At 40.4% G+C, this 20,453-nt stretch overlaps 1 protein-coding gene across 2 annotated transcripts in view; it reads left to right on the top strand.

Annotated features, from left to right (window-relative positions):
- TRIQK (triple QxxK/R motif containing) overlaps positions 1–20,453 on the top strand; it is a 66,986-nt gene that overhangs the window by 5,338 nt on the left and 41,195 nt on the right. The window contains exons 1-2 of one of the 2 annotated variants that reach the window (XM_074145458.1): positions 13,057–13,090; positions 13,293–13,373. In XM_074145458.1, the coding sequence (XP_074001559.1) occupies positions 13,313–13,373 (61 nt within the window). In that variant the 5' untranslated portion in view covers positions 13,057–13,090; positions 13,293–13,312. Of the gene's footprint in view, positions 1–13,056; positions 13,091–13,292; positions 13,374–20,453 lie in introns of those variants that run through there. The other variant, XM_074145457.1, reaches the window with a different exon arrangement.

Genomic DNA, 20,453 nt, shown 5'->3' with positions numbered 1-20,453 from the left:
AAGAGCAAAGGTTAGCACTGGGTTAATGTTGAGGATGGTACTGGGAAGTTAAAATCCAGAGGGCAAGCTGAAGCGCACCGTTTTGCACACAAGTTTCCTGTCAGCTACTAATGCCGTTATTTCTATTCTTAAGTAAGACAACAAAATAAAAGACGGGTTTAAATCGCCTGTAGTTGGGTGCCTCTAGCCAGAAAGCCAAACTTGTCCTCATCTATTTCCATTGAAATAAAATAAATAATGGAACAAAATAACCTTTTATGTTATGAACTGGTTTTTATAGTGGGAAACAGATTGGGTTGGAAATGCAGTAGATTTCAAAGTTTCAATTGTTTTCTCTCCGGCTGTGCTGTGTGGTGTAAATGAAGAAAAGGTTAAGTTTACCCATGATAATTCCCTCTCACATTTACATTATCAATCAGCCTTTGTAGCTTTTTATGCTTTTATCTATTGTGTTTTCATTGTAATCTTTACATACAAAGTTCTCAATTCTACAAACTCTTATGCTCAAATTTATTCACGAATGGCTCTGACAGATGTGCTCTGGAAGCTTTAGATGCTGTGGTTTGCGATGCTGCCAGCTGGTCGCCTTCTCCTCACCCTTCAGATCGCAGTCAGTATGGGAAAGCCAGCCGTACCCGCACCTCGGTTCGCTTCCCTCACCTTAACTCATGTTTCTTTTTGGGTGGCTTGCGCTGATGTGTAGGCTGAGAATGGGGTCCTGGGGGCAGAGCGTACCCCCCTCTTGTTGCCCTTTCTTACAGGTTGCTCATCCCTGGCAGAGGGGTGATTGAACACCCAGGGTCAGCAACGTCTTCAAGCCTCTCAGATACCCAGAACTTATTTATGAGACTCCCCTGTAGTTTAAAGCTGAACATGTTTTAAACTTTCCCTTTTAAATGGCCTTGTTTTCAACTTGTTCCTGCACCAAGTCAGTGTGGAGGACATTTCAGTACTTGGCTTTACCATATCACCGTCTCTACTTAAACTCTCACCTCGTGCTTTTGTCTGCTCTTAGAAGTGATCATGCCTAAAAGCACATAACAAAAACCACAGATCTTTCTGTCATGTAGTATATGTGTGCCATAGAAATTGTCCTGTAGGCGGTTGCAGTGTTACGCTGCTGGGTGGAGCTGATTATGCTGCCGCCAATTAAGATTACATCCCTTTACTGCTAGGCCAGTTTGGTATTGCTTAGTCCTTGCCAAAAGGAAACACTTAACCTGAAGCAGTGTATTACTTGTTTTGTTTTGGTGTCTTGGCTGTCAAACTGAAAGTACGCTACTTGTATAGCTGACATTTAAATTTGATTAGGTCCTTGATTTACTGTTACTCAACTAAAATTAATTTAAAAATTAGGACTGTACAGTAGCAATAAAACGGATAAAGAGCTGGTGAGCTGCCAGCACTCGGAAGTAATGGCTGGAGGCCACTGTCAACAGATGAGGGCTTGTGGGGACCTTCCCCAGCGTTCGTGTCGGGTGTGATGCCTCTTGCTGTTGTAGTCAATTGTCTGGGTGTAAACATAGAAGCAGGAGTGACAAGCTATGACAAACTATGGACGGTTCAGTGATTGCTGGATTGACGAAGAGGGGATGACGTTTAAAACCTGGCTTAGATCATGGAAACATAAGTGTGCTAAAATGCAGTTTGTCTGCAAATGTGTCAAGGAAGAAGGGGTGCTGGGTGTGTGTGTGGAGTGGAAGATATTATCTTGTAAAGGTGTGACTGCGGGAAGACTTGGGGTTTGTGAGGAAGCGCCTGTAGCCGAAGGGGATTCAAGTGCAGGGCAGTGACAGAAAGGGCTGGTGCAGAGGTTGGGGGGAGAGGGAGAAGGGTGGTTTAAATCCCTTTAATAAGGCCAGTGCTGGAATGTTGCCTCTAGTTCTAATTTCTATGAAAAACACGTTCTGAAAAATTTGAAACCACGATGAAGGTCCTGGAAGACGGAGACTTTCTTCTGTTAATGGTATTAGGTATTAGTAGGTGGGCTTGAGAATGGGTTTAAGCTTGCTGTGGTTTTTCTGACCACGTCTACCTCACCTCACCCATGCTGGACCCCAGCAAGCTCTGATTAGCTGTCTGTCCCACCTGGCTGCTGCAGAGGTCCTCCTGCACGCACAGTGTTGGGTGTCCCGGGCAAGGCTGTGCCGCATCTGTGTGAATTTGTCGCTTCTTCCCATTCCAGAGGGCATGGAAAGCATTGATTCTTTTTTTTGTTGTATATATGCATTGTGGAAGGCTCTCTATAATATGTTTTTTCAACCTTAGACTTTGTCATGATTAAACTTAAGTATGGCTTTAATGGAACCACAAAGAATTGCAGCAGCTAATAATTTGGGGTTTTTTTGATTCTGCAATCATAAAGTGGTCGGGGATGGATGTTGCTTTCTTTGGAATTTCTTGATATTTGCTGTTTGATTTATGAATCAATCTTCCCATAATATTGAGTGAAAAGGTTAACAAAGCATTATTAGATTGCTGTTTACCTTTTTATTCTGGAAGACAGGATAAATTTGAAAGCCTGGGTATACAAAGCGGCAGACCAACAAGCTAAATAACTTAGAAAGAGAGGATTCTGGAAAAATGGTTATTATAGAGACAAAATCTATTTAAAAAAAGCTTCAAACTGTTTTCATTTTAAGTACACCAGTGGAGTTAAATAATATTAGTAACTTCTGTTAAAGTAACAGATCATAATAATTTAAAACAAAAGGTCCCAGCACACTTGCTAATATCCTTTATGACTTCAGTAAAATACATCTGAAATGATTTACAAAGCAAAGCTTCTGGGTGAATTCTTCCAGTTCTACATGGGAAGAGAGCCTGTTTATCTTCATGCATGTTTATATAGACTGATGGAAATTATGATCTAAATGTGGGTACCGTACTAAAACATAGCCATATATGCAGAGTAAAGAATTCAAAGCACTTGCATTTTGTCATTTATTGCACACAAGTAATGTATATTGTATAGGCTTGGTTCAATTCTGTATCCTGACCATAGAAGGACTCTAGAACATGTACTGTACCTTGAGGAGACCTTCAAGGGGAGGGAATGGTGTGTGCAGGAAAAAGCTCAGGGCGATGGCTCTCTGACCAAACTTGTCTGGTTTTGAGCCTTCAGACTTAAGCACTGTCAGTGCTGGAAATAGTGAAGAGCTGGAAAAAATGTACTATATTGGTATAGATTTTCATTAATCACCTCATTAAAAAAAAAAATAAATAAAAATCAGTATGAAAACAACTGGGATGGCTGTAAAGCTGAGTGCATAAGAGAGTGTATTTCGGAAGTTGAAAGCAGAAGCAACTTACCTAAAGTTATTGTCAGAGTTGACCCAGGTCTCCTTAAACTTCTTAAGCTTGGTTACAGGGTTGTGCAGCTTTCGGTACCGTAGTGGCTGGACTGAGCAAAAGTAGCAGGATCAGAGCAGACCTGCTGTTTCTTGTGATGTTGGTGTTGACTCTTTGTCCTTATACAAGCCGGGCTGAACTTGCTTTCCTGTATGCTCTAGCAAGTTTTTTTGTTGTTGTATGCAGTCCACGAGGGTAGATTTCAGGCAGTATATCCCCCTCCTCCTAATAAAACCTTATGGTAATGCCGGAGCATATAGTCTCCTTTGACACTAGCCAAGGGCACGTGCAAACCCCTAGTGAAATTAGAGGGAATGGAGTGGATTGTCATCTGCTATTTTGTCTCAGACTAGTGTTTCTGAAGAGATGTTCGCAAGCTGATAGCTGCTCTTTAAATGCTCTCTTTTAGGAGTCTCATAACTATTCCATTCTAACTAGTTTGAGGTATGGAAATCTCTTGATCAGAGCTATCTTTTGGGCCAGAGAAGGCCAACCTGCCACACGTCAGAACCCAAGATGTTAAAAATGTGCCCTCTCCAAAAGCAGCAACCTATGAAAAAGTGCTAAATTTTGTATTTCACTCATATGTTTACAGTAGATAGAATTTCACGTGTACTGCGTGACTTGAAACATCCAAAGGAGTACTTTTTTTCAGTGTGTTAGTCTGAGTCAGTGTCATCCTTTCCTTTGGCGTTTTCCTGGACAGTGAACCTTGCAGCAAAATGCCTTGTGACGCGCGTGCACACTGTTCAGGAGTAGCAGAAATAGATGGGGACACAGTCTCCTCCCATCCTATGGTCTTACAGGTGAAGCTGTGAAGGGCACTGAGGCAGAAATTCACAGAAATGGTTGTGTCTGAGACCTTCAGATGTTCACGTGACTTTCTGATATTTCAGCTGATACTCTTCTGGTGGTGGCTGACTTTTCTTTTTGCTGCCTTTTCTTCCCAGCTTCCATACTTGTCCCCTCTACCTTAAAATACGGCAAGTAAACAGTTTACCACATTTTCTGATGGCTATCAAAGCTTATTTTTTCATTTGGCCCATATAAAGGTTTTAGCCTCTTTTTGATCCACTCCTTTAATTCAATTTTTAGTTCAAGATTCAGATTTTTGATAGATATCAATGATGTTACGTTCCCTTTTTGCCCAAATAGAACATAAAGCTCCCCCAAAGATGGTATCATGTATGCTATTACTTTAGTCTTTATCTTAAAAAAATCATTGCCTTTAATGGGATCTCTAGGTAGGTTTCAGGAGAGCCAAGTCTTGAGCAATGTAGATATAATCTGCAGTGAGCGTGCTTGGCCTATTGTTTTGAACTACTTTGGGAACTACTGAGCCAATATTATTTAAGCCGTATTAAACTCTTCACTCAATTATTGCCTAATCCTTCAAAACCAATAGAGTAGGACTTGGTTTTGAAAATGCTGCTGTTAACTTCTACGGGTCTATTCACTCAGCCTGACTGTTAAGCTCATTATTAAGTGCTGTAGGGCTGAACTTTGCATTTGATACATTAACATAAAGTTATTTACTGGTTTATCTCCTGTCTTATCTACTGGTTTTCACCTCGGACAATTTTTAAAAAAAAATACAAAAAATGATGTATTGCGTTAAGGCTACGGAAATGCATGTCAGCTTTATCTTCTGGTCTTTTATGGGGAAGATTAGCAGGTTATTCTGTCTATTGAAAAAGAGAAGAAAACTTAAATGCCCAAAGGAACACATTAAAACTCTTCATGCTTAATGTTTCTTTTACATTGTGACTAGAATAGATTTATTATTTTTTTAAAGCTGAATTGGTTTCTGGAATGCAATACAGCATGTGAGACAACAAAAATGACATAAAACTATTTTTCTTCATTCATAGATCAGTCTAATACTTACTGAGCTGCGGTACTTCCAGAGAAAGGCAAACCCCTCACATTCATTCTGAATGCTGGGTGGAAGGACTACCTTTTAAGTCCTTTTGAACACCAGGTTTAGTAATGGAACTAATAATTCAGTTTTGCTGGGGTGTTACGATTAGGTCTACGTGTACTGAAGTGTTATTTGCTGCTGTCATTTGTAGCCTGCTTTCAGCTTTTGCGTGCTTGCTCGAGGTAAGAGGTGAGGGCGATCATTAGGCTATAAATGTGGTGACCAGTTTGAGCAATTACCGTGGCTTGAAGTCAGGTGTGGTGGGACATCGTGTTATAGTACAGTGAAATATAGAACAGAAAGGCACATTTGTCTGCCTCCCGGCTTTGTGCCTGTGGGGCTTATTTGTGGCTGTTTTCTCTTCTGGTTTTCAGTTATTAGGTTGATTGTCAAGCAGGAATGGACTGTTTGCTGTGAGCTGGTTTTCTTATCGAATGATAGACAAATTTCGATGAAAATGGATTCAAAACAGATGGGATATCAATATTAGAATTAATGGGGAAAAATAAGCTGAAACTCAGCTTTAAAATACATTAAAAAGCACTTTTTTAAAAACGGGATGTAAGGAAAAATTCCAGCAGTTTCAAATTGTCTTGTTTTGATACATTTCTTCAAAGAAACCATTTCAATTTTTAAATAATTAACTCAGAAATTTTGTATTTTTAATGGTCCAAGATAACGTAAGCAGAAAAAACGGCACAGTAGAAACCACAAAAAAAAAATCAATGTGGAATTACTTACTGTTCCAATTATTTTTGTGTGTGAATAACTTCAAAAGTTACAAGATTTATTCTCACTGAAGGTCGTTATCCCATTTTGCAATATTGAAAACCTCGTGAAACAAACTTTCTGGCCTCTGGATGGTTGTGAACAGTAGTTTAAGATGGATATGCTAAAGGGGAGTATAATTACTGCCTAAATATTTCTTCTCACTTAAGGAAGAAATAAGAATTTCATTTCCATCAAAAATGAGCCTAAGCTTAAAATCTACCAATGAGGAATTGGCAACTGAATATAATTAAAGCACCCAAGCTTATAGCAAGCTATGACTTGTGGCAGTCCCAAGAAAGGAGAAGCATCTGGAAAAGGTGGATTTTTTGTCACTTCTCAAAACTAAAGGAGAGATGAGAGTAGAGGGGTTATTTTCTGGTTTAAAAAAGGGAAAGAGGTTGCTTTTCCCCTGCTGTAACACCTACCAGGGCATAACAAAGTTTCTGAGGTTTTGGAATAAGACGTAACAGAGCACGTGGTGCTCTATTAAATTCAAGAATTCTGACTTCATAACATATTAGAAGTGAAGTGCTTAGGCAGACTTAGCTGATATTGAAATTCAAGGTCTATGACCTCTAGCTTTATACCTGTTATTTGAATTATTCCCTACTTCATCAAAGGAAATGAGAGCTGAAGGGGTGTGTGGCGGGGATCAAAGAGGGAATAAAACTGCCTGGATTTGACTGAACCGCAAAATGTTTGCTGCTGCCGCTTCAATTACTGAGACGGAGCAAGTAATCGTTTCTTGTTGTTGCTCTTGACTCGATGGAGTTTTAACACGCGAGGCGGAGAGCGCAGGCTTTGTTTCCATCTTGTGCCAGCGTGGTGATGGTGGTGATGGTGATGGTGGTGGTGGTGGTGGTGGTGTCCTCTGTACTTACCCTCAGACCACAGAGGTGTCTGTACGGCTGTGGTTGCTCCCATGAAGGCTGGATCCATCCTTGGTGGATGTACCTCTGGGCATTGGGGTGGTCTGGATGCCCATTCTCTGCCCACCCTTTTTACCTCTGATTTCTAGCATAGCCAGCCCCCCCCCCAAAAAAAAAAAAAGTTTAAACAGATTCTGTTATTTTGAAGAAGGTTATTCCAAAATGCTGCATATGGTGTCATTTATCGTTTAATTTTCCCTTTCGCAGAGATTACTCTTTCCTCTGGGAAATACTACATTTTGAACTGCCTGGCAAAGCAGAATTGAGGCACATGTATGCTTTCATGAACTTCTTTAAGGATATTTTCTTGACACACCAATGCCGTCATATATTCATAAAAATGAAAAAAAAAAGTTCATCTTTGAACATTTGGAATTTTAAATTTGTTCAGATGAAGATCTGTCTTCATATTAAAATGAATATATGTTTCACAGATGGTATAGCTCTACTCGGCTTTGAAGTGAGTAGGGAATTTGGTTCTGAAGACAAATAACAAATCCTAACAATGAAAAGTAAATGTAAGGTGCATTGAATCCGCTACAAATAGAAATATTCTTCTGCAAAATGTCATACTGTTTTTATAACAAGTGTAACACTAATTGCTAAACAGATATCTTCTCTAATGTTTTTATAAGTGAATTTTGGGCTAGTACATTTTGATTCTTATTTCTGTAAAACCTGTGACAACCTGTACTCTACTGGGAATGGAAGGAACCTTTGACATTTTTAATGCCATCTTTTTGCTTAAAAACCCCAGATTTACATAATTATGAAGTCTTTTAAAAAAATCGTAGTCAGGTTTTGCAGTCGTGAAATCTTAACTTTTTTCCTGGCTGTCATGAATAAGTTTAATGACAATCTTTTCAACTCTTCAGATATTTAGAAACATTTTACATCTAGCAAAAGTAAGTAGACTTTTGGCTAGAGGAGCAAACACAAATACTTGAGCCTAAATAATCCCACCAAATTTTAGGTATTTAGGGGAGGTGTAGGAGCTGAGCAAGAAAGCAAGATTGCCAGAGGCGGTTTGGATTCCTTACCGTTGTATCTCTTTCTTCATTCACCGTAAAGGGAGCAGAGGTGGGCTCCTGCATAACTTGGGTGTCTCGCTTACCTTCCTGAAATTAGGTGGAACTAATCGGGGTTGTTGATGAAATTTATTTTGCGTAATATATTGCCCCAGGGTTTTGAAACAGCCTGGAGAATACGCTGAGTATTCGTATGGACTGTTACCGGTGTACTACTTCTGTGAAATAACTTTGGAGCTAATTTCATGGGTTTGGTAGGCGTTGTATAATAACAAACAACAGAGCAGCTCCTTTCCCTAGAGTGCAAAGGGGATTTACTGGAACTAACAATGTGTGTTTTGTTCCTACTGCTTACATGAAGCTATGAAACAGCCTGATCTATGGCAGTATAAAAGTTGTAATTCCTAGATGATTTTAATTTTGGGACATGGTACAGCGTTTTTTGGTCTTGTGTAGAATGTTAAGATGATTTTAGCAATATTTGTTCCAACTGGAGTTACGGATCCCATTTTTTAGATTCATTTTCCCAAATTTAACTGAATTCAAATCACCTCTGTTGCTTTCAAGGTTAAATTCAGTAACTAAATGTTAAATTCCTTTTATTAAAATAAGATTAAATAAATCCCCAAAGAAAGTAGAGCTACATTCTGCAGGAAGCACCATGGGCAGGTGCACTTTCCTTTGAAATAATCTCATCCTTTGAGACAGACTTTCCAGAGAAATGGTGAAGACTGCTGTAAGAATTAGCAATAGGAGATGAATGGACTTTTTTCTTCATTTTTTTTCTGTTTGTTTATTTGCAAGGGTTTTTAAAATAGTAGCAGTAAAGGTTTTTAAATTCTTTCTCTTTGTTAAAGTATGGTTACAGTATTCAGCTGCATTATTCTTGCAATTTTGTCTGCAGGTTACTTCCACTGCATTTCTTCCACTGCTGTACAGACAAGCCTTAGTTACTGTACTTCATGAATACACCAAAAAAACTAATTAAAATAAGTAACGGCAATGATTTCCAAAATACCTACATGCAGACAGCTTCCCACTTTAAATGCAGCACTACCAGTTCCTTGGAATAACTTGATGTTCACAGACGATCTGATGTGCTCCTTGGATTTTACCTGAGGAGGATAAAAGGCTATTTTTGCTCTCTTGTAACTTGTAAGGGTTTTAATATCCGTTATCTATTAAACTGTGAGCTGTGGAATTGACTAGTAAAAGACCAGTTCTTTCACTGACATCAGCAAGCTTTGAATCCTATTAAAAAATCGTTCGTGTTATGAGTTCAAATTATCACCCTGCAACGCATTGAACAACCAAGAAAAAAAAAAAAAAGAGGTTTGTTTTTTTTTTAAGTTAGATATCCATTTGCAATTAAGGATGAAGTACTTCTGCATAAATACAGGTATTCACTGTGCATTCACCTGCATTTTCAATTTGAGCTGAAGGCCTGGCCCGGTACTTTTACATTCTCTAGTGGTTTTTTTCTGCTCTGAATTTTTACTTGCTCTTCTCTCAACTGACTAGCTATGTGTCAGCCACAAAACCAGTCATTTCATTGATTATTTTTATTTCTTTAACATGCTCTCTATTACTATTTAGGCAGCTTATTGCTGAAGAATATAGACATACTATCGAATACTGCCTCTAAGAAAGTTTGTATGCACGCACATGTAGGTCTTTGAGTGTTCACTGGTTCACACTTTAAGCCTTGTCACTGTTATTAATCATTTGTATTGCACCACAAATGCACGTAATGCAATCTTTTGCTATATAGTCCCTGTATTTATGTTTTATTAGTATTTCTAAAGTAATTCATAGTATGTTTCTAGTTCATTAAAGTAATTGCTTTAATTTTTTTTTTTTTGGTTGATCCTGGCTGTGTATGCATCAAGAATAGTGAGTTGGGATTTAAACACTCCTGTGGTCAGACCTTGAACTGGTTTTTATCTCACAAAATACTATTGACAGTGATAGGTGATAATAGGCAATTTATTGTGTATTAATTATTATCAGTCACTGCTTATGAATAAAAAAAAGAGGAAAAGAAAAATTATGTGTTCTTCCGAGGGTGCAAGCCTTCAAAGGTGAATTATTAGAAGGAAAGAGAAAGAGGGTGAAGAAACAGTGAAGGGTACCACAAAACCAGAGAGATCTTTTGACCTTGTAGTATCTCTGAAATAGCAATAAACAAAAAATCATTCCGTTGGGCTTTGCGTCATTTTCTCAAAACCATCTTTTGTAAAAGCTTGGAAGTTGAGAAGGGCTCACGTTGCCTTCAAGTGATTGGAAATTACTGTTGAAGTATTTTTAGTAGCCTGTAAAAAGAGCAGTGACAAGCTCCTTTGCATGTTTTTTAAATGGTTATGTAGTCATTAAAATGCCAGGGACCCGAAGGCTGCTGGGGGTGCAGGTGGTCCGGCGCACTGCCTGTCCCGTCCCTTCCGCAAGGGAATGGAGGAAAGGCCACATCCTCCGCTTGTGGCCAGAGACAGCTGGGAAAGACTTGGCTGCAAATTTCGTTCACGGTAAAGTTCAGACGACCAATTATTTGTTGCAAGATGACCACTGCTACTTTAAATGGGGAAAAGGCGCTTTTCAAATTGTTTAGTGACTCATAAAGGTTCCAGGCTTTTCCGTTATGGAAATCTGATCAGAAAGTTATGTTGGAAACCGCTCGTACAGCAAGGTTCATAAATAATAAATATTATCTCTTATTAATCCATATTTTAGCTTAACTCTGGCTCGTGGCAAGTTGCTTCCTCAGGGAATGCAGGATTCTTTACAAGAGAAGGTGATGAGCCACAGTCCCTGAGGAATTAAATGGTGAAAACAATCTCGGTTTCCTACATGCTAATATAGATCTGTTATTCCCTTTCCACATCTATCACAACACATTCTAAATTGTGGCTGATCTTTTATGCAAATAGCTGTCTTATTAGACATTGCGGCTGTATGTGCTAATGTCTCCATGGGTTTCTCGGGTGTTCGCTATCTAACCATCAAAGCAGTGGAAATGAATGATGATTACTGCGTCCCTTTGAAGAACAAAGAGGAGTCGAGGTTCTAGATGTGGGAGTCGGTGACACCGAGCCACACGGGCAAACGTGAGCGTCTCTGTGCCTCCTATTAATTCAGGAGGTAATTTTTGCCTGCGTTTTCTTCTTGTGTTTTATTGGCACCGCTAAAACTGCAAACATCTTTCACAGCTGACGTTTTGTTACAAAACATTAGTAGGCTATTGAAATTGCAAAAGGCAAGTCAAAACATTCTCTGACAGTGGCATAAAAAAGCCAAGAACTAGTTTTGCAGTGTAAAATGTGTCTGTTATCTCTTCAACTAGCTGAAAGTTCAAATGTTAGTTTTGTTTTCCACTCTTGCTATTATGATGTGAATGTTATGTGAGAATTCTAACTCGGTTGAGAGAATAGCTGGAAAGCATAATAGAGGGGGGAAAAAAACCCAGTGGATTACAGTTCACTGCTTACAGTGTTTTCCATAAAATGGGAGTACTCTCTGAATTAAGCCAAAATAATGTATGGAAACATTAGAACATTATAATTGAGTTTTCTGTTCAGATTAAAAAATTGTGGTGTTCTTTTATACCTTATTACTACTCCTGAATAACTTTTAAAAAACTTGCTGATTTTTGAGAATCAAAGTTCATTTTGTGCCCTGTGTCCCACACTTTAAATTAAGGAGCCTGGTTCCATCTGTGTTGTTCCCATTTTGTCACCTGGCATTAAATGCCAATAATTCTTATAGAATAAATGCAAAAAAAAAAAAAAAAAGAAACGCTATGGGTTTTAAACACGAATCACTGATGGCATCCTTCCTGCAGCTATACTTCGAACTTCTTGTTTGACATTATGGAGGAAATAATGGTGGATGCCTTAAGGCTGTGATGCTCACGGTCGCCCTTTCAGCAGTGTCTCGGCGTGTTTTTGTGCCCATGGTTTGGCATCGCAGTGCCAAAGGCTGTGCTTCCTTGGCAGAGCCCGGGGAAGCTCGTCTTGCTGTAACGCAGCTGGTTTTGCCTAACGGAAAAGTGAAACTCTTGCAGATGCTCCAAGGCCACATGGGGACAATCTGCAGATGGTTTGTGGCCATCCGGGACGGTTCAGCCAAAGTTTGCCCTCGGCACTGGGCTCTCCAAGGCTGGTTGGGAAAGGGCTGTTGGGCTGGCTGTTGTGTGTCTTCTGTGCTCGAACGGTAAATCTGACACTCGTGGAAAAATGTCCGTCCTCTTGTGAGTGCAGGGGTTGATGCTGGGATGCTTGGGTCATAAATACGGTCAAACGGTGGGGCTTTATCATCGCTGTGATGAGTGATGGATTCAGCCTAGCCAAAAATGGTTGAAAACCAGTGTTTTGAGCAACAAGTGTAGCTATAAAAGCCAGGTATATTTTCACTATGGAAACAGAGGTGAAATGAGCATGTTTGTAGAATCTTACTGTATCTTTTGAGTGGCAGCCCTGCCACTCATGAATATGAGACCATAAGGTTTTGCACGTTAAGTGGGTATATTGGGAGTTTGCTAGAACACTGCTCGGAGGATGTTTGTTCGGTGACGTAGATGGTGTGGGAGCACCCAAGTACCAAAAAGAGCATCTCTGGATGAACGGTAGTGCAGTTCCCTCTGCAATCCCAGCGTCACCCGCTTGCTCTGTGCAACGCGAGAAGCCCGTTCAGGAGCCAGGATTACCTCAGTGCACTGAAGGTGATTTAAACTCTCAGTACTTTGAGAGGTGTAAAATGGGCACGGTCCCAGCTCTCACCTTTATTCTCCACTTTCTTTTCATTGGCAGACCTCTAGAGCCCATGGCAGGAAGGTAGGAAAGCGGATGCTCACATGCCTAGCCCTGCCTCAGACTCCCAGGCGTAATGTAAATGTGTTTGCCAACAATACAAGCAGCTCACAATACTACATTCACTCTCTCGTTTACTAAAGAAAAAGATTATATAGGAATGTAATTCTGTGGTACCAAATGCTGAATTACAGTGCAATCAGTTTAAATCCTTTTTGTTTTTCTTTTTTTTTTGTTCAGACTAACAGGCGTTCTGTAATGTTAATAACCCATGCAATGGGGGAAAAGGTGTGTTTAGAATTGATGCAATAGTCTTCAAAATAGCGATGATTAACTCTTGTTTCTCATTGTACTCTGGGAAGACTTATGTCTTTGTGTATAATCATGTAAATGTTGCTTGTTACAGTTTTTTCTGATGTTAGAAGTCATTGATTTCCTAAGGAACTTATTTAGGAATAATGCATTTTATTTTTTTTTCTGATACTGACAGTGATTTTTGGATTGAAAACGATGGGTAGAAAAGATGCCTCTACAGCAAGGACTCCCGTTGACCAATACAGGAAACAAATAGGTAAGAGAACTGAAGAAAAGTCTGTGTGCTTAAAAAAAGAATCTCTGTTTTTTGCAGCCAGTCCAGCTTGTTTAACAAAATGTATTATACCTCTTCAAAAAGTTCATGTAGCTTGAGAGTGGTACAAAATAATGCATGCTCCAGGAAAACAGTTTTATGTATGCTGTTGACTAATTCATTGAGCAAAGCCTTTTATGCAGCTGGTGGTTCGTGTAACTTGAAAAGAGACCATATTCTGTGTTTGGAAATGCTAGTGAAATACTGCAGTGCAGCGGCCACATGATGTTTCTGAACTGTTGGAACTTTCATGATTTTCCTGTTTGTTTCCAGTGTAAAATATGGGCATTTCTGACAAAGTACTGTTCCAGCTTCATAACAATTTTTGATAAGCGGAATGATACAGACCTTTACATTCTATAATGACATTTATTCTGACATTAATGGAATACTTTTGACATTTTAATCATTTATTTTCCTGTTTTTTTTCTGTTCTTACCCATTGTAAATGTAGGTAACTCGTATACAAAGTACACACGTGTGCACACATGAATGCACACACATACACTCACACTGGTACATACATTGCAGAAACAAATCCCTCTTTCTTTGCCTAAATGCAAAAGTAAGTGACTTATTTTTGGAATCTATATATGAGGATTCTGTCTCTCTAGGTGTTAAATAATATTATATTATAAAACAGACACAGTATTTTAAAAGTACATATATAAAATGAAGTACTTTATGTTAGTATTTATTCTATGTAGTTATTTAAGTAAATGACTTTGTTTTACAGTTGCTAAGCACCCACATCTGTGTTTAAATATGCAGAAAAATAGCAAGTGTCTGAGAAAAAGGCTGTTTATAATGTACATTCTCACAGTGAAAGAGCTAGTGTATGTGAACAATCTTATTTTTATCATGTCTTAAATTTTTTTAGTGCTAGCTTACTAACTTAATATAAGTATTTTAATGATCTTTTCTGCATTTTAAGTTGAAAGTAAGGAACTGTTTTATATTTTATTTGTTTTAGATGGCTGTGGAATCATAAAATCATAGAATGGTTTAGGTTGGGAGGAACCATAAAGATCATCTAGTTCCAGCCCCCCCCACCATGGCAGGGACACCTCCCAATAGACCAGGTTGCTCAAATGCTCTATATTTCCTAATCTTGGGCAGTTCGTGTGTCTGGCTGCCTCAGTTCATTCTCCGAGATAGTTAGAAATGTGGCTGAAAACCTGCAAGTACTTTTACAGATGGGAAGCAGATATGCTCCAAAAATGTTTAAATAGATGGGCTCTCCACTTTTGTGCAATTTAGGTTTCATGTAGAAAACCTTGCAAGGAAACTAGTGCCCAGCTGAAGATGACACCACAAATATTTCACCAAAATGGATTTGGTGAGAAGTGGGAGCCCTGCAGCTCATCTTCTGGATGACACGTCCCGTGTCACTGGATGTTTGGAGAGAGGATGGTTGCATCAGCTTTCTGGCATCTTCTCCACATGTTTTTCATCGCGGTTACTTCTTTTTCAGCCGCCTCCTTTAGGGTTGCTTTTCTTCCCTTTGTGAACACCTTCAGGTGACCATGGTTGGAGTCATTTTTTGAAGTCCTCCACAGGGTGAAAGAGACTGCTGATCTTCAGTGGGATCCCCGGAGAGCAGGCTGGGCTGCTGCAGGACCAGAGGGGTGTAAAGCTGCGTCTGAGATTCACAGAATTACCTCCTGCTCTGCCACAACTTGGGCTAGTTCTTGCGCGTTACCACCCCACAGCACCATGGTTGCACATCCCATACCTGTGAGATGCCAGGGCTGATCAGCTGTGCCTTGAGCAGGGGAGAGGACACCGTGCTGTGCAAGGGGACGAGAGGATTTGTATTAGAGCCCAGCACTAAGAGGGATCCTGTTATGTTGCTGACTCTCTGGTTTCAGGCTATCATGTTGTCTGAACAATTTGGCACCTTCTCTGTTATACAATGCAGCACCGTGATCCATTGGGTACTGCAAAATAGCGTGTCTGTGTTTTGAGTTTTTATATTACAAGCTCGTTTTCCTCAGATGCGGTGCATTGCTCTTAACTTGGCAAAAGCAAGTGTTCAAAATTATCGTAGGGAAGAATCTCACACCAGCAGGCAAATAAACTATATAACCTAGGAGGTGTTTCTGTGATTGCAGTATTCCTTAGAGGACAGAGAGCAAGAACTAAAATAGACTATCCACTGCCTTTTGCTCTGATGGTTATTTCAGGTCCCGCTCTGGTCATTCACTGATACAGCCATAGAGTTTGCCAATGGAAATTAGTTCTCTGATCTCACCGGTGAACTTAATGAATGTGAGAGGGGGGAGTTGAAAATTTATGGATACGGTTTTATACTCTAATGTTGTGGGCATGTTTGAGTTTTACCTATAAGCATTTTGGGCTAGCTTAGGCCTGGTAGCTGAGCGTAGTGGAGCTATCCTTCTAGTCTCATTATGCCTTTAGGTGTATTATAGGAGAAATAGGTGTATTACTGACAGATATTGTCTAATAAAGAACTTTTCTTGCCATAATGAAAATGGAAATCTTTCGTAATCTTCTTGCCATTACTTCTTGATTCTTTTTCTTCTTATGTAGTTTTGCGTAAGTGAGGGTAATTCATCTGTTTTTTACAGAATAACAGGATGGTTGAGGGTGGCAGGGATCTCTGGAGATCATCTCGTCCAACTCCTCTGCTCAGGCAGGGCCACCTCAGGTTGGCCAGGAACATGTCCAGACAGCTTTTGAGTATTTCCAAGGAGGGGAACTCCCAGACCTCTCTGGATAACCCATTCCTGTGTTTGACCACTCTCAAAGTAAAACATTTTTTCTGTATGTGTTTCAGTGTGTGCCCATTGCAACTGGTCCTGTCACTGGGCACCACTGGGAAGAGCCTAGCTCCATCCTTTTTGCACCCTCCCCTCAGGTATTTACACACATTGGTGAGGTCTTTTCTCCTGGATAAACAGTCCCAGATCTCTCAGCCTTTCCTCACAGGAGAGATGCTCCAGATACTTAATTTTAACTCCTCCTGATTTAATTCTTCATGATCTCATTCAGATACTTATTGAAAATTATACAGGAAGAATTTCAATTTTGTCTTAAAATCCATTCATCAAATAAGCCCTAGAGTTTGCAGCTTAGGGACTTTTGTGGGGATGCTTTAGTGTGAGGCTGTTGAGTAGAAGACCCCCTGGAATACAGAATGCTGACATGCTCCAGGACTGTGTAGCTTATGGGAGAGTCATTCTTGTTTGTATGAGAACAGAGACAGAAGGCTCATCTGTTTTGGAGATGGGTGTTTATTCATCCTCTTCCAGATATGTTTTATCTAGAAAAAGTGAGCAAAGGGAGGCTGTATGGGGCCTGTCTTTAAAATTTTAATTTATCAAACCCATATGAAGTTTTAAATCCATGTTTTTAATGATTGCCGTCCTTCCTTTCCAGACGGTCGGTATCTATGGATTCTTGAAAATATTATGATGGGTGCTGGCTGAACAGCTGTCTCTTGCTGACTAATGGTATAGCGTTATTTTTAGCTCATAATTTAATGTTTTCTAGCCTTGCTAGATAGAAGGTAAGCAGATTGAAACGTTTTTAATACCTTTTTTTTGGATGTAAAATGGCAGTCTTCAAGGAACAACATGTCACAAAGTCATGTCAACTTCAACACAATTTTCAGTTAGATGTTTAGTGGAGTAATTTGAAATAAAAGCAGATTTTTAATTTCATTTTGTTCCAAGCTTTCTGTTTTGTTCTGAGTTTCCATACGGCACGCCACATGTTTGCCCCGTGCCACGGTTCAAGTTCGTGTTGATCACTTCAGTTCAGCCGTTTGCCTTTTTCTCTCTCCTCCGGTGAGTGCCGCATCACTCGTGTGGCGTTCGCCACTGTGCCGTTAGCGGTTGCTGTTCACTTCAGCAGCGTTCTCAGAGGATTCCCCCGGCACAAAGATTGATATTGCTCTTCTCTGTCAGCTGGCGTTCAGCCACCTCTCTTGCCACCAGCCAAAATTTGTCTGTAGTGCCTCTCGTTCAGCGAGTGCTCCAGTATCCGACAGCGGCACTGCCTGTTCTGCAGGCGCGGAGGCAGCCTTTTAGTTATCAGACCAAGCTGGCACTGGATCCTTGAAGACTGTCCCCAGGTGGGACGGGGAACAACAGCAGCGACCTTTTCAAACTGGCAGAGGCTGCGCCTGGAGGAGGGAGGACGGAGCTGAGGGAATCTCTCCCCGTTCAGTTCCCCGTGAGCAGCCGAGGCTCCGAAAGAGGCACGAGGAGAAGTAATTTTAACGCTGTTTATTCAGCGCTCTCTCACATACCCAAACATATACCTGTCGTTCAGCAGCAAAAGGGGCAGCTCTTCTGCGTAGTGTTTCCTTCTCGCTGCGGCTGTTTGTGCTGCTGTGCTTAATTTGCTGGGATCAGAGGAAAGGTGTGAGGCAGCCTGCATCTTTCTGCATGTATGCGGCTTTGCTCCGCAAATGCTGTGAAAATAGCAACAGGTTTTGCACCATATTTGCTTTGTTTACTGTTATGCGTGCTTTAAGTTCCCAGAACAATTCCACATGTATATTTTCCATCCTTCTTCATCTGGTGTGTCGCTTGCTCGGCATGGAAGCCGCAGGATTTGTGGGTAGTGTTCATGACTCGTGTGATTGCGGGATCCTAAGCAGGCATACTGAGAGGATTATAGCATAACTAAAACCTGGTCTACAAATCAGGAATAGACATACTTTTGGCTCCCATTACTATTGTGTTGCTGTAGCATAATTTTTCATGAGGAGAGGTTGTTTGCCAATCATTCAACTTCCAATTTGTAGACTCAAGGGTCTGCTTATTGTCTGCTCTGTGTCTTCTGACTTGCCGGCTTGATCCTTTTAGGGCTGAAGCTTATACAGGCATAGCCCAGGGGATCTCTGGAGTAAACAAGGCTCCTCACATCCCCCGGGAAGGAGTAAAAGTTATGAATGAAAATAAAATTTGTTTTTTGTTTTGGAAAGCACAAGCTGCCAGGCTGAGCACGATGGCTCGGTGGTGGAGCTTGTTGGCGTAGCACACACAGAGCGATGGGGTGGTGAAGGGGGCTATTTGAGCGTCCTGAGACCCCGGCTGTAGCAGCACAGGAGGGCAGGGGGAACTGCCCACCTAAGTTAACAGATAAAACTCTGTGGGTAAAGTCGCCCCTTTTTTAAAACTCCTCGGTGTGGGGAACTGGTGATTCGTCCAGAAGAAAGGCACCTCATCCTAGTGCCAAGGGTTGCGATCCCACTGTAGCCCGGATAAGGTGGAGAAGAGCTTGTGTCTCAGCATGAGCATGGTGGGCAGAGCTGAGCTCTTGCTTCCCAACCTCCTGGACAGAGTGGCTTAGCTGTCAGTGGGGTGATGGTGAAGGAAAGCAGTCCCAGTCTCCCAAACCAGAAGTCGTTTGTGGTAATATGGTTGCACTGACATTATGAAAAAATAGACCTTGGTGAGATGGATGGATGGATGGATGGATGGATGGATGGATGGATGGATGGGAGCTACTGGCAGTAAGAACATCTATGGAGTTCCCACCTCCAGCTACCAGCTCAGTTGTGAGAACAGACCTGTTGTCTCCCTGTCTCCAGAGGGCAGCCCTTCTTGTGGTGGATTGCCATCTCCACTTACCCTGCTGCTAAAAGTGTCTTTACTCTGCCACCTCACCTTTTTCTCTGTTTTCTGTTATTGTTCACCTTCTCTGTTTTTTTACAGAGTTAACGTCCCTTCACCTTCCTTATCCTGAGTTGTGCCGTTACATACACAAATCAAACAAGCCACTAAGTCTTCCTTTTCAGCTCAAAAAAAGGAAAAGTGTTACATTTCAATACTTTCTTCTGAAATATATTACATACTTTGAAATGAAATGTGATTGTTTTGTTTTGTTTTGGATCAGGAAATGTTTGTTATCAGCATCAAAATTTTAGATTTCATTTCTGAAACAACAGCAACAGCAGCAACAGCAAAAAAAAAAAAGTTTGGACTGAATTTGTGCTGAAAATTTCAAAATCACACCATTTGTCACAAAATAGGAATTCTTTTATCTTTTGTCTCTTAAGAAAAGGCACAGGACCAGAAGGCAGCATTTGCATCATTGAGATTGCTCTCTGCTGTAAAGGTGTAGCAGGACTGATGTCAATGGATTGAAAATTCTCCAGCCTATTTTTTAATGAGTCATCTTTTTTTTCCCCCCATATTTGATGTCAGTCGCCTATTTATTGGGGGAAAGGGAGGGAGGGGAAAAATACAGAAACAAATACTTGAGGTTCTAAGTCGAGAAAAAAAGGGAAGAGACCTCTCCTACCATTTATTTAGAGTGTAAAAACAACGTGAGAAATAGGCAGTTCCAACACACACTGTGCCCCATTTTTATTTTTTTTTTTGCGTATGGAACATTACATTTACTCTCTTGAATTTTTTCTAATAAAAATGTACTATTAAGCACATAATAAAGAGAAGTAGGAAAAAACCCTCCTTTGGCTATTATGTGTGACTGTTGGCAAGTTTTGGAATCTTTTCCTATGTTGAGTTTTGTACTTCGCAACGATATGCCACGGATACCACGTGTTGTCCCTTTCCTTTTGTTTGGGGGGAGGTTTTATGAAGAATGTATTTCTTTATTGCAAAAATTGAACTAGATCTTTTGGTCAGTGATTGCTGTTTTAATTTCAGTTTTGTGCCAGTGGCATCACTTCTTGGAAATGAAAGCAGGAGCAGCTGAGGAAAACACTGCTGTGAAGTGAAGCCTAGTCTGGCTTTACTAATTTAATCCACATTTTGTGACGATTGGGATGTTTTTAAATATGTTCTGTGAAGGCTGATGATGGATTTTAAGCACATACAGTATGTGATCACTTATTTTTTAAAGTCCAAAGCAGTAAAGCTATATTTTATTGCCTTGGCTTAGAGCATGAAAGGTGATGGTAGATCTGGATATGTACTTGTGTTTGCGTGGATATTATTCTGTTTTCATTTGCCGGGCAGATGTGGCTCCATCCTGAGCAGGGACGGGAGGGGTGGCTGCAGAGCCAGGGGCTGTGGGAGCTTG

The sequence above is a fragment of the Numenius arquata genome, chromosome 3 (assembly GCF_964106895.1).
Source record: "Numenius arquata chromosome 3, bNumArq3.hap1.1, whole genome shotgun sequence".
In the NCBI taxonomy this organism is placed as follows: Eukaryota; Metazoa; Chordata; class Aves; order Charadriiformes; family Scolopacidae; genus Numenius; species Numenius arquata.
The sequence above is the reverse complement of the archived record's forward strand: the minus strand, read 5'-3'. Positions and strand labels throughout refer to the sequence as shown.